Raw genomic sequence first — 15,396 nt, 5'->3', positions numbered from 1 at the left:
TGCCTCGCCGCCTACGGGACTCGAACCCGGACCCTCTCGAGTGTGAGTCGAGCGACTGTGTGTGTGTGTGTGTGAGCGTGTGCGTGTGCATGTGTATGTGTGCATGTGTATGCAAAATGGAGGTCAAAACTTGAACATAATATACTGGCAGAATTGAAACGTGAAGGTCATGTTGTCAAATATTTTATTCATTGTAATAGTGTGACCAACATAATGAGTTTCCCCGGGTTAATTGGTCATAGATATCTACTGCATGTGCTCTCTATAGTTTTGCTACAGCTGGTTGCTTGGTGATATGCAGAAACTCACTGCAAACATATTTTTGAGTATGTAATGATGTTGCTTTTTAATTTCAATTTTCTCTTGTATTTTTATGCTTACGATTAATTATTTCCTACTAACACACTTTACTCCAGTTACGTGGTTGTTTTCTGAAGTAATAGAGGAGCAGATACAACTGTTGCTGCATGAAGGTCCCACTGAAGCAGACTTTTGAGATGCCTAGTGTAAGTTACCTTAAGTTTTTAAGTTTCATATTTTGTTGTTTTGTGTTTTTACTTTATTGCAAATCTAAATGAAAGAAGTTATGTATGCAAAAAGGCAGCTTCTTGAGGACTGATAACAGTTAGTATTGTCTTTTTCCTCTTTTCTTTGATATGGAAACACACTTTATTTGAACCCACATGACAAGCACACAGCTAGGTTCTTGTTATCTCATTACAGATATTTCCTTGTGTATACATTTTATTTTTATTTTTACATTAATGTGATTTCATTCCAAACATTCAGTCTCAAACAAACTGCCAGCACCCCCTGTCCCACAAGCCCTCTGCTCTCAGAGTAACCCCATCCTTCAAGACTGGATACCCACCACAGGACTCATGAGACTGAATGTTTGAAATGGGACTTAGACAAAAAAATAGTATTGTCTTATGTATAGTAAAATATATATATATATATATATATATATATATATATATATATATATATATATATATATATATATATATATATATATATATATATATATAAATAAATGAAAGCCCAAGTAACCAGCACTTTCTGTCTGGCATAATCTAGACTTTAGGAGCCAGGCAGCAAGACTTTCACTCTATGCCACACGGCAGGTGTTGTGTTATGTACATATTTTTCATAACATTGTATAACTAGTCTTGCTGTTGTTGCAACTATTGACTATATTAGCAATTGTATAAAGACTTCACATTTTAAACATAAAAAATATTTTACAAGCCAAACTTTCATTCAGAACCATCTATACATCATTTAATCATATGTACAAGTGTCACCCTACATGATGAAGCTGCCTTCCTACCCTTACTTTATTAAACTTGCATGATATATGTCAACTCAGGGATTTTAATAGATAAATATCATTGGCCAAAACTCATGACGTACATATATCAAGCCACACCTTTGTCTACCGCACATTATGTCTGCTTCCATATCCCAACTCACTTCTTGTTTCTGGATTTATTATATCCCCTCCCTGTCAATTACATCTAAACCCCATCCACTCGTACCTTCCTCCAGGTCAGTAAGTCACCAAACCCACATAGAACACTTTCTTCTGGCCACTATTTTGTGTTGTGTTCCCTCATGTGTGTGTTCTCCCATTCGTGTGTGTATTACATTGTACCTACATCTGTCCTGAAGATGAGAGAGAAATGAGGGGGTGGGAGGGGAAGAGGAAGAAGGCAGGCCTATGATACACGTCAAAACTACATCTAAGCTGCTCATAGGAAACATATTTCTCTTTGATTACGGTGAAGAATATTGATAGTTGTGAAGTTGGCTGCTGTTGTTGGCCTTGGGATATGTAGCTAAAATATATGCAATATACATGCTTGTTCCTGTGTGTGTTTGTGTGTGTGCCATCTTTCTACAACATTCTCTCTGTACTGGCAACAGATGATGAAAAAGAAAGAAGAAAAGAAGAAGGGTTGTTTAGTCAAATGATTGAGTGATTGAATGGTTTATTATATCATTGATTAATTTGAGACGTTGCATTAATTAGGAAGGCTTCAGGATCACGGCCGAACTGTGGCCACCACCTCCTGCATCAATCTCGGGTTATGACCAATTGGATTGCCATTGTCTGGGCGGAGATCCATTAGCTTCCCTGGAGGGGGAGTGAAGGTGAAGGCCTGAAACAGTGCCACGGTGAACATGAAGACTTCCATGCGCGCCAGTCCCTCCCCGACACACTGCCGCTTCCCTGTGCCGCACACAGACCACCACAATCAATCCATTGATAAAATAGAAATGTGAATTATGAGAAAGGCAGTTGTGCTGAGATGAGAATGTTTAAAGATAAGGATGTTGTTGGGAAGACTCACCAACTCCAAAGGGCATAAATCCTTCCCTCTTGGCAGAGAACTTGCCCTCTTCAGTGATCCAGCGCTCGGGCAGGAAGTCGTCGGGATTGTCCCAGTGCCGCGTGTCCCTGTGGATCTCGGAAATCACATTACTGATCACGGAGCCCTGCGGAGAGAGAGAGAAAAAGAGAGAGAGATCAAGCTGATGACAGACAAATAGGCAGAGCATGCAGCAACTTTGAGGCAGCTAGACCCACCTTCAGGATGGTGTAGCCTCCAAGCTGGGTATCACAAGTGGCTACGTGTTGGGCTCCAAGGGCAGCCAGGGAAGTGATTCTAAGAAGCTCGTGCACCACCGCCTCCGTGTAGGGCAACCTGTCAGAGTGTGGCTGCAGGCATCACAACAGTCTATATAGTGGCGCCTTATCTAAATTACTATCAGCTGGCTCGAGCTACAGCTGGAGAGTTATAGGTAGGGAAGATATTTCTTAAAAATTGTGGGATCTTGCAAATAGTCCTAAAGAGGGAAGAAATCATTAAATAATGCAACTGATGAACATGCTTTAATAAACTGTTCTGACAAGGAAGTGTTGCGCCTCGTCATCGTGACCTCACCTGGGTTTGTCCTCCAGGCTGGGCAGTGTCCCCCGGGGCAGCACCTCGTCAAGCTCCCGCTGCAGTTTCTCCTGCACCTTTGGGTGGTTGGCCAGGTAGAATATCATCCAGACAGTTGTGTCACGGTGGTCATGGAACCAGCATTAAACAGGTCGAAAATGAGGAAACAAAGATCCCTCTCTGTTCATACACAGACACACACACACACACAAATGAAAAAAAAGTAAATACAATAATACAGAAATATAAGATTTGTAAACATGAATTAATGTTCTTCTGTATCATTCATTTCTTAATGCTACAGAATGGGAGATGAACATGCAATACTGGAAGTGAAATGTACTGCCAACTAACCAAAGTGATGAGATTAACCAGGTATGTCACATGAGTGTGTGTAAGTGATGGGTAGTGCCAGGCAGTTAGCAGCAGAGCTGTAGGTCACTCACCACTGTAGGTGGAGTCTGGGCTGTCTTTCTCCATCTCCATCAGATAAATGTCTATCAGGTCCCTTGGGTTGTCACGGTCCAGCGTCTCCTTGTGTTCAGCAATCACCTCCTACAACATTCCACACTCAGTTAAGAAGGGCAGAGTGCAATAGATCAGTGGTTCCTAAACCCAGGGTCATGGACTGCTACCGATCCGTGGGTAAATTGGTACCAGGCCACACAAAAACAATAAATAACTTATATTATTTCCATTCTACTTATCAACTACTTCTGAATGATATTTGTTGTATCTCCTTTACTTATATCAGTGCACATTTATTATTATATTTTGAAATATCAGTTTTTATGACATTGGTATGATTTTATTTTGTTGTATTTATCGGCCACACCTTAAAGGCAAGTCCGTGAAAATATTGTCTGACATTAAAACCGTTCCATGGTGCAAGAAAGGTTGGGGACCGCTGCAATAGATAACCACATAATAAGACTCAATGTTTCCCTGTCCATCCCCGACTCCCATCACTGGCCACACCAACATACAGGCTAAACTGTGCTGTGTGGCCTTGACAGGGAGACCAGGGATAGTTATACATTTTATCCTTACCTTGAAGTAAGCAAAGAATTTTTCCTTGGCATCCTCAATAAGGTCCAGATGACAGATCCAGTTCAGAATGGACATGGGGAGGATCTTTCCAAGCCAGGGGAAAAGATCGTAAATGAAGAGATTCTTCCCTGAGTCCATCACTGATTCCACGGTTTCCTGAACTCTACAAACCTTGGGTCACTGACCTTGAACTGAATATCTGAAAATTTTACCATTATTAGTTTTACTGTTATTAATATCATCATTATTTTTACTATCATCATCACCAGTATTGTAATTGCTCTCTCTCTCTCTCTCTCTCTCTCTCTCTCTCTCTCTCTCTCTCTCTCTCTCTCTCTTACTGAAGGAGGATGTTGACTACTCGCTCATCAATGAAAACATTCACCATTCTCAGTAAACCTTGAGCATCACCTTGGAGAGAGACATTAGCCTACACACGCCTGGGACTTGAACCCGGGGCTTCTTGGTTGCGAGCCGAGTGCACTAACCACTACACTATGCAGTGTGTGTGTGTGTGTGTGTGTGTGTGTGTGTGTGTGTGTGTGTGTGTGTGTGTGTGTTCCATCACTTACTGCCGACCATCTGCCAAATAATGTTGACCACGGCAACAGACATGGCGTGAGGGATGCATGCCGGCCGGCCAGCTTGTTTTTCAAACTCTTCCACCATCATGGCGGCTTGGGTGTTTGATCTGCTGCAGTCTCTGACGAGACAGTCAGACGTTACCCTACGGAACGAGCTCAGAGCTCATAATTTCCGATCTTCGGATAGGCCGGAGACCAGGCATACATCACACACCGGGACAACAAGGTCACAACTCCTCGATTTACATCCCGTACCAACTCACTGCTAGGTGAACAGGGGCTACACGTGAAAAGAGACACACCCAAATATCTCCAACCGGCCGGGGAATCGAACCCCGGTCCTCTGGCTTGTGAAGCTAGCGCTCTAACTACTGAGCTACCGGGCCGAGTATGTGTGTGTGTGTGTGTTCCATCACTTACTGCCGACCATCTGCCAAATAATGTTAACCACGGCGACAGACATGGCGTGAGGGATGCATGCCGGCCGGCCAGCTTGCTTTTCAAATTCTTCCACCATCATGGCGGCTTGGGTGTGCACGGCCGCCACCAACTTCGACTTGCCCATGCCCAGGTCCCGCAACTGCCTGAGGGCAAAGCGACGGTTGTTTTGCCACAGGAGGCCATTGCTGCCCACCAGTCCTGCAAGAGGTGAACCAGCCACGCTTGGAATCATCATCGCCACCAAATTTACCAGCAGCAGCAGCAGAAATTTCATAAGTGACCTGCAGACATCATTGTGGATGTTCAAGACAAAATTAATCTACGTGAATGATGGCCGGACAGCCACTCCATTACTAGCCCTTGCCTTCTGCCTCCTGCCTTGTACACTGTACCTACCCTTTGGACTCTTCTCGTTGAGGGAGAATATTTGCCAGTGCGGCCTGTCGATGAAGTCAGTGTTGGTAAAGGCCTCGCGGGCCATCTTCTGGTCATGGAGGAACACCATGGTGTGGACTCCCATGCGCCATCTGCACGGCGGGACACAAGTCACAAATCGGTAAAGTCTTCGGCATACTTCAAAGGTGAAACAAATTAGATTAAAGCAAATTTTTACATTGGTTTTTCATTGTGGCATAAATTGAAAGAGAAGCTGAAATTTACATGTAGATACTCCCGTGTTTTTTGTAGAGGTCCCTGAGGTGATCCTCCAATGACTTGAAGGAGAGGGGCACATAGCCCACCAGAGGCAGACCCCAGCGGCCTGAGGGAAGGCAGACGCGGTGGAGTACAGGCTATTTTATCACTGAGCTACCAAAATTAAGGCTGAATGAACTGATTACATGTTGATTTTTCCACGGTTAAAATGAATATATATATATATATATATATATATATATATATATATATATATATATATATATATATATATATATATATATATATATATATATAATTTAATGTACTGAATTTTCTTGTTGATGACGCACAAATATTGCTTAACCATTACTAGACTCTTTTAAATTGTATATCAGCTTTCAATAGTCTCAAAATGACTGACATATAGCGCCACAACATTCTCTCTCTCTCTCTCTCTCTCTCTCTCTCTCTGAAACTCACCCGGGGGAAGGTCACTGGGTTTCTTCAACACTTGCCACAGCAGGAAGAGCAGGGCAGCACCCAACACCACCTCCACCCACATGGTTGCTCCACCAAGACTGTGAAGTGGGTATACTCGTTATGTTTTTGTGTGATTTAACGCTCTTCCCTGCCAACCATCAGCTCAAACATCGCCTATCGGTATTGCTTCTTTATTTCACTATCACTGTTGGTTTAAGATATATTTTTTCCATAAGTAGACAAGTAAATTTGAAAGTAACAGCCAGAAAGTGCACAGAACCTTCAGAAAGGCTGTAGTGGTGGCGAGGAAGAGAGAAACATAGAGCGTCGTCCTAGAACTGTCCTCGTCCTTGATTGACGCAAGTGAGTATGGCAGGTGGTGGTTAATGGTTATACTGCTAGTGTCATTGTTATCATCCTTATCAGCGTGTGTGTTTGTTTCTTGATATGTATTTTCCTAACAAATACTATTTGTATTGACATTCCATAAAGCATTTCGGTATAGATATTTATACATAAAAAGTTTGGAGAGCATCAGCTGTGATGGATACCGGAACTAAAACCAATGAACTAAATATCTACAACCAAAGAACAACCACAATAAAGAATTAACACTCGCTTCACTTCCAGTCACTGCGACCATACAGATATTGTTGGCTTAACCTTTTGTTTTCAATTTACTCACCGCTCTGGGATGACGTGAGGGCAGAGTACCTGCAGCTGCAGAGGTACTGTATTCCAAACACTGAACAAGTGAACAGACGATGAGGAGTCTCACGCACCCACTCTCCCTCTCATCATATGTCAGCCGCTTTATCCCACCACTGAAGACGAAGTGTCCATCCTGTCTCTATGATGCCAACGATACATTTGTTCGATACTGCCCGTGTGGGTATATGTGCTGCGTTGTGAAAATTATATCATATGATGACCAGAAATACTATGTCAATTGAACAGAGACGGTACGTTTCAAACTTGTGACGTGCGGATGCAATTATTTTTTTGCATACAGTCCATGGTGCATACTTGCATGTGATTAATTAGGAAATGTTATATCATCGTGACTAGCACTTCGTTATTATGATACATCACGCTGACAAGAGCAAGGCGTTGCGTTCAAGAGTCAAGACCATTATACAGATTGCACATCAATCACGGAGTAACCCCTTCCTTCAAGATTAGATTCCCACCACAGGACTCTTGAGACTAAATATTTGAAGTGGAACTTCAACAAAAAAAAAAAATAGTATTGTCTTATGTATATAGTATATATATATAATTTATATATATTAAAAACTACAATATATATATTTTTTTTACTAAACAAAAGACAATACTATTTTTTTTTTTTTTTGTCGAAGTTCCACTTCAAATATTTAGTCTCAAGAGTCATGTGGTGCTAATCTAATCTTGAAGGAAGGTTACTCAGCGTGATTGATGTGCAATCTGTATAATGGTCTTGACTCTTGAACGCAACGCCTTATATATATATATATATATATATATATATATATATATATATATATATATATATATATATATATATATATATATATATATATATAAATCAGCACTTTCTGTGTGTCATAATCTCGGCTTTAGGAGCCAGGCAGCAAGACTTTCATCATATGCCACACGGCAAGTGTTGTGTTTTGTACATATTTTTCATAATGTTACGTAATCCCGCCCCCCTATCATCTTTCTTCCCCACCAAGGATTCCTTATATATTCCATATTCCACAATAACCCAGCTTCAGAAGTGGCTCCACCGCAGCACTCACAACACACAGCTGACACTAGCGATATTGGGAGGGGAGGTTCATGTTCCTCACTTACCAAGCTTAAGTTTGGTGGCTATGCTTAATACGCTGAAGGCAAGACACTCACTGGGCAGACTGAAATACGGCAGAATAGACAGACACAGGCACACTGGGTGAAGAGGGACAGGCACTGGGGTACACTTATAGCTTCCTTATTAAGTCTAAACTGGCACCCTGGGTGGAGAAACATCGGCACACACAGGTGCCACACACGCAGTCACAGACTGCGTAACAATAACACTGTATAACTAGTCTTGCTGTTGTTGCAACTATTGACTATATTAACAATTGTATAAAGGCGTCACATTTTGAACTTTAGAAAAATATTCTACAAGCGAAATTTTCATTCAAAACCATCTATACATATTTTAATCATATGTATAGATTGCTACAGGATGAAGCTGCCTTCCTACCCTTACTTTAAACTTGCACGATATAATATGTCAACTCAGGTTATTCTAACAGATAAATAACACTGGCCAAAACTCGTGACGTATATCAAGCCACACCTTTCTCAACTCCACTTCATGTCTGCCTCCCCATTTCCAAGTATAGATATTCCCCACTTCCAGCTAAACCCCATCCACCCATACCTTCCTCCAGCTCAGTAAGATACCAAATCCACACCAAAACCTTCTTTCTGGCCGCCATTGTGTGCGTTTGTTCCAACATTCGTGTGTGTGTGTGTGTGTAATTCACCTCCTCCTCCTCCTCGGTCGCCTGCTGGTCACCCAGCCAGTCTTCCCCATTACGGAGCGAGCTCAGAGCTCATAGACCGATCTTCGGGTAGGACTGAGACCACATCAACACACAACACACACCGGGAAAGCGAGGCCACAACCCCTCGAGTTATATCCTGTACCTATTTACTGCTAGGTGAACAGGGGCTACACATTAAGAGGCTTGCCCATTTGCCTCGCCGCTTACCGGGGTGTGTGTGTGTGTGTGTGTGTGTGTGTGCGCGCGTCATAAATGAGAGAGAGAGAGAGAGAGAGAGAGAGAGAGAGAGAGAGAGAGAGAGGTATGAGAAACAGGTGGAGAGGAGGAAAGGGAGGTGGGTGGGAGAGGGGGAGAGGAAGAAGACATGTCTATGATACACGTCAAAACTACATCTAAGCTGCTCATAGGAAATATTTGTCTTTGATTCATCCAGTGAAGAGTACTGATAGCGGGGAGGTTGGCTGCTGTTGTTGGCCTTAGGATGTGTAGTTATATATATATATATATATATATATATATATATATATATATATATATATATATATATATATATATATATATATATATATATATATATATACACACACACACACACACACACACACACACACACACACACACACACACACACACACGCACACACACACACACACACACATACGCGCGCGCGCACATGCATGTTTGTTCCTATGTGTGTTTCTGTGTGCCAACTTTGTACAACATTCACTCTGTACTGGCAACAGATGATGAAAGAGAAGTAAGACGAAAAGGAGAAGAAGGGTTGTTTAATCAACTGATTGAGATTAAATGCTTTATTGTGAGATGGATTAAAGTGAAAAGTTGTATTAATGAGGAGCGGCCTCAGGATCACTGCCGAACTGTGGCCACCACCTCCTGCATCAGTCTCGGGTTGTTGCCTTTTGGGTTGTTGCTGTCTGGACGGAGATCCATTAGCTTCCCTGGAGGGGGAGTGAAGGTGAAGGCCTGAAACAGTGCCACGGTGAACATGAAGACTTCCATGAGCGCCAGTCCCTCTCCGACACACTGCCGCTTCCCTGTGCCGCACACAGACCACCACAATCAATCCATTGATAAAATAGAAATGTGAATTAAGAGAAAGGCAGTTGTGCTGAGATGAGAATGTTTAGATAAAAGAATATTGTTGGGAAGACTCACCAACTCCAAAGGGCATGAATCCTTCCCTCTTGGCAGAGAACTTGCCCTCTTCAGTGATCCAGCGCTCGGGCAGGAAGTCGTCGGGATTGTCCCAGTGCCGCGTGTCCCTGTGGATCTCGGAAATCACGCTGGTGATCACGGAGCCCTGTGAGAGAGAGAGAGAGAGAGATCAAGCTAAAGGCAGACAAATAGGCAGAGTATGCAGTAACTTTGAGGCAGCTAGACCCACCTTCGGGATGGTGTAGCCTCCAAGCTTGGTATCACGAGTGGCCACGTGCTGGCCTCCAAGGCCAAAAAGTGAAGTGATTCTAAGAAGCTCGTGTACCACTGCCTCCGTGTAGGGCAACCTGAGGGAGTGTGGTTGCAGGTATCACAACAGTCTATATAGTGGCGCCTTATGTACATTACTGTCGAGTTGGTTGAGCTACAGCCGGAGAGACATAAGTAAGGAGGACATTTCTTAGACATTGTGGCATCTTGCAAATAGTAAGAATCCAACAAAATTTTTCTGTTGTCTTTGAAAATAGTCCTAAAGAGAGAAGAAATCGTTAAATAATGCAATTGATGAACATGCTTTAATAAACTGTTCTGACAAGGAAGTGTTGCGCCTCGTCATCGTGACCTCACCTGGGTTTGTCCTTCAGGCTGGGCAGCGTACCCCGCGGCAGCACCTCGTCAAGCTCCCGCTGCAGTTTCTCCTGCACCTTCGGGTGGTTGGCCAGGTAGAATATCATCCAGACAGTTGTGTCACGGATGGTCAAGGAACCAGTGTTGAACAGGTCGAGAATGAGGAAACAAAGATCCCTCTCTGTTTACACACACACACACACACACACACACACACACACACACACACACACACACACACACACACACACACACACACACACACACACACACACACACACACACACACACACACACACACACACACACACACACACACACACACACACACACACACACACACACACACACACACACACACACACACACACACACACACACACACAGAAATGGAAAAAAAGTGAATTCATTAATACAGAAAGATAAGATTTGTAAACATGAATTAATGTTCTTCTGTATCATTAATTTTTAATGCTACAGAATGGGAGATGAACATGCAATACTGGAAGTGAAATGTACTGCCAACTAACCAAAGTACTTGAGTGATGAGATTAACCAGGTATGTCACATGAGTGTGTAGGTGATGGGTAGTGCCAGGCAGTTAGCAGCAGAGCTGTAGGTCACTCACCACTGTAGGTGGAGTCTGGGCTGTCTTTCTCCATCTCCATCAGATAAGTGTCTATCAGGTCCCTTGGGTTGTCACGGTCCAGCGTCTCCTTGTGTTCAGCAATCACCTCCTGCAACATCCCTCAGTCGGTCAAGAAGGGGCAAAGTGCGATAGGTAACCGCATACGATAGGAGTCAAAGCTTCTCTGCCCATCCCCGGCTCATATCACTGGCCACACCAACATACAGACTAAACTATGCTGTGTGGCCTTGACAGGGAGACCAGGGTTAGTTGTACATTTTATCCTTACCTTGAAGTAATGGAAGAATTTTTCCTTGGCATCCTCAACAAGGTCCAGATGACAGATCCAGTTCAGAATGGACGTGGGGAGGATCTTCTCAAGCCAGGGGAAAAGATCGTAAATGAAGAGATTTTTCGCTGAGTCCATCACTGAGTCCACAGCTTCCCTGAACTCTATGTACTTTGGGTCACTGACTTCGAACTGAATATCTGAAAAATTATTGTTATTATCATTATTGTTGTTGTTGTTGTTATCACTATTATTATTATTATTATTATTATTATCAATATTATTAGTATTATCATTATCATCATCATCATCATCATCATCATCATCATCATCATTACTCTTATCATCACCATTATTGTAACTGTCTTTACTCTCTCTCTCTCTCTCTCTCTCTCTCTCTCTCTCTCTCTCTCTCTCTCTCTCTCTCTCTCTCTCTCTCTCTCTCTCTCTCTCTCTCTCTCTCTCTCTCTCTCTCTCTCTCTTGCATTCAAGGAGGATGGCGACTGATCACTCATCAGTGAAAACATTCATCATTCTCAGCAGACCCCAAGCCCCACCTTGTAAAGTGAGACTATAATAACGTGTGTGTGTGTGTGTGTGTGTGTGTGTGTGTGTGTGTGTGTGTGTGTGTGTTCCATCACTTACTGCCGACCATCTGCCAAATAATGTTAACCACGGCGACAGACATGGCGTGAGGGATGCATGCCGGCCGGCCAGCTTGCTTTTCAAATTCTTCCACCATCATGGCGGCTTGGGTGTGCACGGCCGCCACCAACTTCGACTTGCCCATGCCCAGGTCCCGCAACTGCCTGAGGGCAAAGCGACGGTTGTTTTGCCACAGGAGGCCATTGCTGCCCAACACTCCTGCAAGAGGTGAAACAGCCACGTTTGGAATCATCATCGCCATCAAATTTACCAGCAGCAGCAGCAGAAATTGCATAAGTGACCTGCAAAGACATCATTGTGGATGTTCAAGACAGAAAATACTGTCATGTCGTCTTCCGTAACATAACAAGGGAAACACATTGAATCGATCTGTGTGAGTGATGACCGGACGGTCGGTCCACAGCTAGCCCTTGCCTTCTGCCTCCTGCATCCTGCCTACCTTTTGGACTCTTCTCGTTGATGCAGAATATTTGCCAAGGCGGCCTGTCGATGAAGTCTGTGCTGGTGTAGGCCTCGCGGGCCATTTTCTGGTCGTGGAGGAACACTATGTTGTGGACTCCCATGCGCCATCTGTGGGACGAGGCACAGATCAGTAAAATCTTTGACGCATTTGAAGGGGGAAGCAAATTAAATTGGTGCAAGTTTTGCATTATTTTTCAATGTGACAAAAATTCAAAGAAAAACTGAAGCTTACATGTAGATACTCCCATGTTTTTTGTAGAGGTCCCTGATGTGATCTCTAATTGACTTGAAAGGGAGCGGCACATAGCCCACCAGAGGCAGACCCCAGCGGCCTGAGTGAGTGGAGGCAGGTGCAGCGTGAGTACAGGCCATTTTATCACTGAGCTATCCAAATTTCACCACTGAGCTACCCAAATTAAGGCTGAGTAAAGTGATTGCATGTTGATTTTTCCACGGTAAAAAAATGAATATATATCTTTTAATGTACTAATTTTTCATGCGATTTTTTTTTTTTTTTTTTTTTGTTGATAGTGTGCAAATATTGGTAAACTATTACTGGACTCTTTAATATGTATATCACCTTCCAATAGACTCTAGAGTCTCAGAATGACTGACATAAAGCGCCGCAACATTGTCTCTCTCTCTCTCTCTCTCTCTCTCTCTCTCTCTCTGAAACTCACCCGGGGGAAGGTCACTGGGTTTCTTCAACACTTGCCACAGCAGGAAGAGCAGGGCAGCACTCAACACCAGCTCCACCCACATGGTTGCTCCACCAAGACTGTGAAGTGGGTATACTCGTTGTGTTTTCTGTGTGATTTAACGCTCTTCCCTGCCAACCATGAGTTCAAACATCGCCTCTCACTTTTTTGTTTTTTATTATTGTTATTATTCACTCACTGTTGCTTTAAGATATATATATATATATATATATATATATATATATATATATATATATATATATTATTTTATTTTATTTATTTATTTATTTTTTTCTATGAGTGGACAAATAAATTTGAAAGTAACAGCCAGAAAGTGCACAGAACCTTCAGAAAGGCTGTAGTGGTGGCGAGGAAGAGAGAAAGATAAAAGCGTCCTTGAACTGTGTTCGTCTGTGATTGACGCACTTGGGTAAGACAGGTGGTGGTGTTGCTACTAGTGTCACTGTTACCATCCTTATCAGCGTGTGTGTTTGTTTCCTGATATGTATTTTCCTAACAGATATTATTTGTATTGACATTCCATAAAGCATTTCAGTATAGACATTTATACATAAAAAGTTTGGAGAACATTAGTTGTGATGGATACCGGAACTAAGACCAATTAACTAAAAGTCTACAACCAAAGAACAACCACAATAAAGAATTAACACTCGCTTCACTTCCTTGTTGGCTTAACCTTTTGTTGTCAATTTACTCACCGCTCTGGGATGACGTGAGGGCAGAGTACCTGCAGCTGCAGAGGTACTGTATTCCAAACACTGAACAAGTGAACAGACGATGAGAAGCCTCACGCACCCACTCTCCCTCTCATCATATGTCAGCCGCTTTATCCCACCACTGAAGTGAAGGTCTTGTCTCCACGATGCCAATGATAAATTTATTTTGTTTGATACTGCTTGTGTGGGTATATGCGCAGCGTGACGAAAAATATATCATATGTTGACCAGAAATACTAGTCAATTGAACAGAGACGGTGCGATGTAAACTTGTGGCGTGTGGATGTAATTACTTATTTGCTTATAACCTGTCCATGGTGCATACTTGCATGCGATTGATTAGGACTATCATCGTGACTAGCTCTTCGTTATTATGATATATCACGCTGACAAGAGCATGGCGTTGAGTTCAGGACCATTATATAGAGTGCACATCAATTACGCAGTGGTCAAAATGAGTATAAGTTTTATATTTAGAAACACTGAAGGCTTTCACGAAAACTCATTACAAACACAAAGATGATTACTTGGCTCGACTTTTTGGAGGAGGCAGAGGGGGTATCCATTGATGATGTAAAATCTGAGTCATATAGTTTCATGAATATCAGAGACGTCGTCGCATTTCCCTATGAAGTGAAAGGCAAAACGTGAAAGAAGCTGCGTCAGAAGAATGAAACAGTTTGGATTTTCGTAAGCAATATAGGCACATGGTTTTGCATTATATTCATCCATAATCTAACAGCATCGCAGCTAAAGTGAACCCGCCCTTAGGAGTGACTTAATTAATTTGTACTCGATGGGGTGACTCACGTAAACTTGAATAGGGATGTCTGTGATCCGCTTTGAAGATAGACTGCTGAGTACATACACGACGACATCCTGGGGTCACCAACGTTACAAGAGGTAGTAGTAGTAGTAGTAGTAGTAGTAGTAGTAGTGATACCTATTATAGTCTGTTCACTTTAGTCTGAGCCGTGAAGCCGAGCCTCATTTGAAAGGAGGCCGCTGATTGGCTGGCTCCCTCTCTCACTCACCTTGTGTTGAAAGGTGAGTGAGAGGGGGCCAGTCAATCAGCGGCCTCCTTTCAAATGAGGCTCGGCTTCACGCTCAGACTAAAGTGAACAGACTATAGTAAGAAGAAGTAGTAGTAGTAGTAGTAGTTGTAGTAATAGTAGTAGTAGTAGTAGTAGTAGTAATAATAATAATAATAATAATAATAATAATAATATTATTATTATTATTATTATTATTATTATTATTATTATTATTATTATTATTATTATTATTATTATTATTATTATTATTATTATTACTATTACTACTACTTACTAATAGGTATTACTACTACTTACTAATAGGTATTACTCCTTCTCCTCCTCCTCCTTCTGCTCTTCCTCGTCCAGCCGCCACTATCACCTCGACAACTACAAG

At 42.4% G+C, this 15,396-nt stretch overlaps 1 protein-coding gene and 1 pseudogene across 3 annotated transcripts; both read right to left on the bottom strand.

Moving 5' to 3' along the window:
- Nucleotides 1-1,982: 1,982 nt before the first annotated feature.
- LOC123519380 lies at nt 1,983-6,986 on the bottom strand (annotated as a pseudogene).
- Nucleotides 6,987-9,479: 2,493 nt separating this feature from the next.
- LOC123519379 (cytochrome P450 2L1-like) lies at nt 9,480-14,103 on the bottom strand. 3 transcript variants are annotated; one of them, XM_045280653.1, is made up of 11 exons: nt 13,948-14,103; nt 13,211-13,308; nt 12,763-12,862; nt 12,508-12,638; nt 12,048-12,266; nt 11,403-11,602; nt 11,114-11,222; nt 10,486-10,666; nt 10,088-10,205; nt 9,859-10,003; nt 9,480-9,737 (listed from the first exon to the last, which is right to left on the bottom strand). In XM_045280653.1, exons 2-11 carry the CDS (start codon nt 13,290-13,292, stop codon nt 9,550-9,552), a joined length of 1,473 nt encoding a protein of 490 aa, XP_045136588.1. In that variant the 5' UTR covers nt 13,293-13,308; nt 13,948-14,103; the 3' UTR covers nt 9,480-9,549. The 3 variants fall into 3 exon arrangements, with proteins under 3 accessions (XP_045136588.1, XP_045136590.1, XP_045136589.1); XM_045280655.1 differs by lacking the exon at nt 13,211-13,308 and having other exon boundaries at nt 13,948-14,075; XM_045280654.1 differs by lacking the exon at nt 13,948-14,103 and having other exon boundaries at nt 13,211-13,326.
- Nucleotides 14,104-15,396: the final 1,293 nt, after the last annotated feature.

This window comes from Portunus trituberculatus, chromosome 45 (assembly GCF_017591435.1).
Source record: "Portunus trituberculatus isolate SZX2019 chromosome 45, ASM1759143v1, whole genome shotgun sequence".
Taxonomy (NCBI): domain Eukaryota; kingdom Metazoa; phylum Arthropoda; class Malacostraca; order Decapoda; family Portunidae; genus Portunus; species Portunus trituberculatus.
Note: the sequence above shows the minus strand (reverse complement) of the source record. Positions and strands in the feature narration are given on the sequence as shown.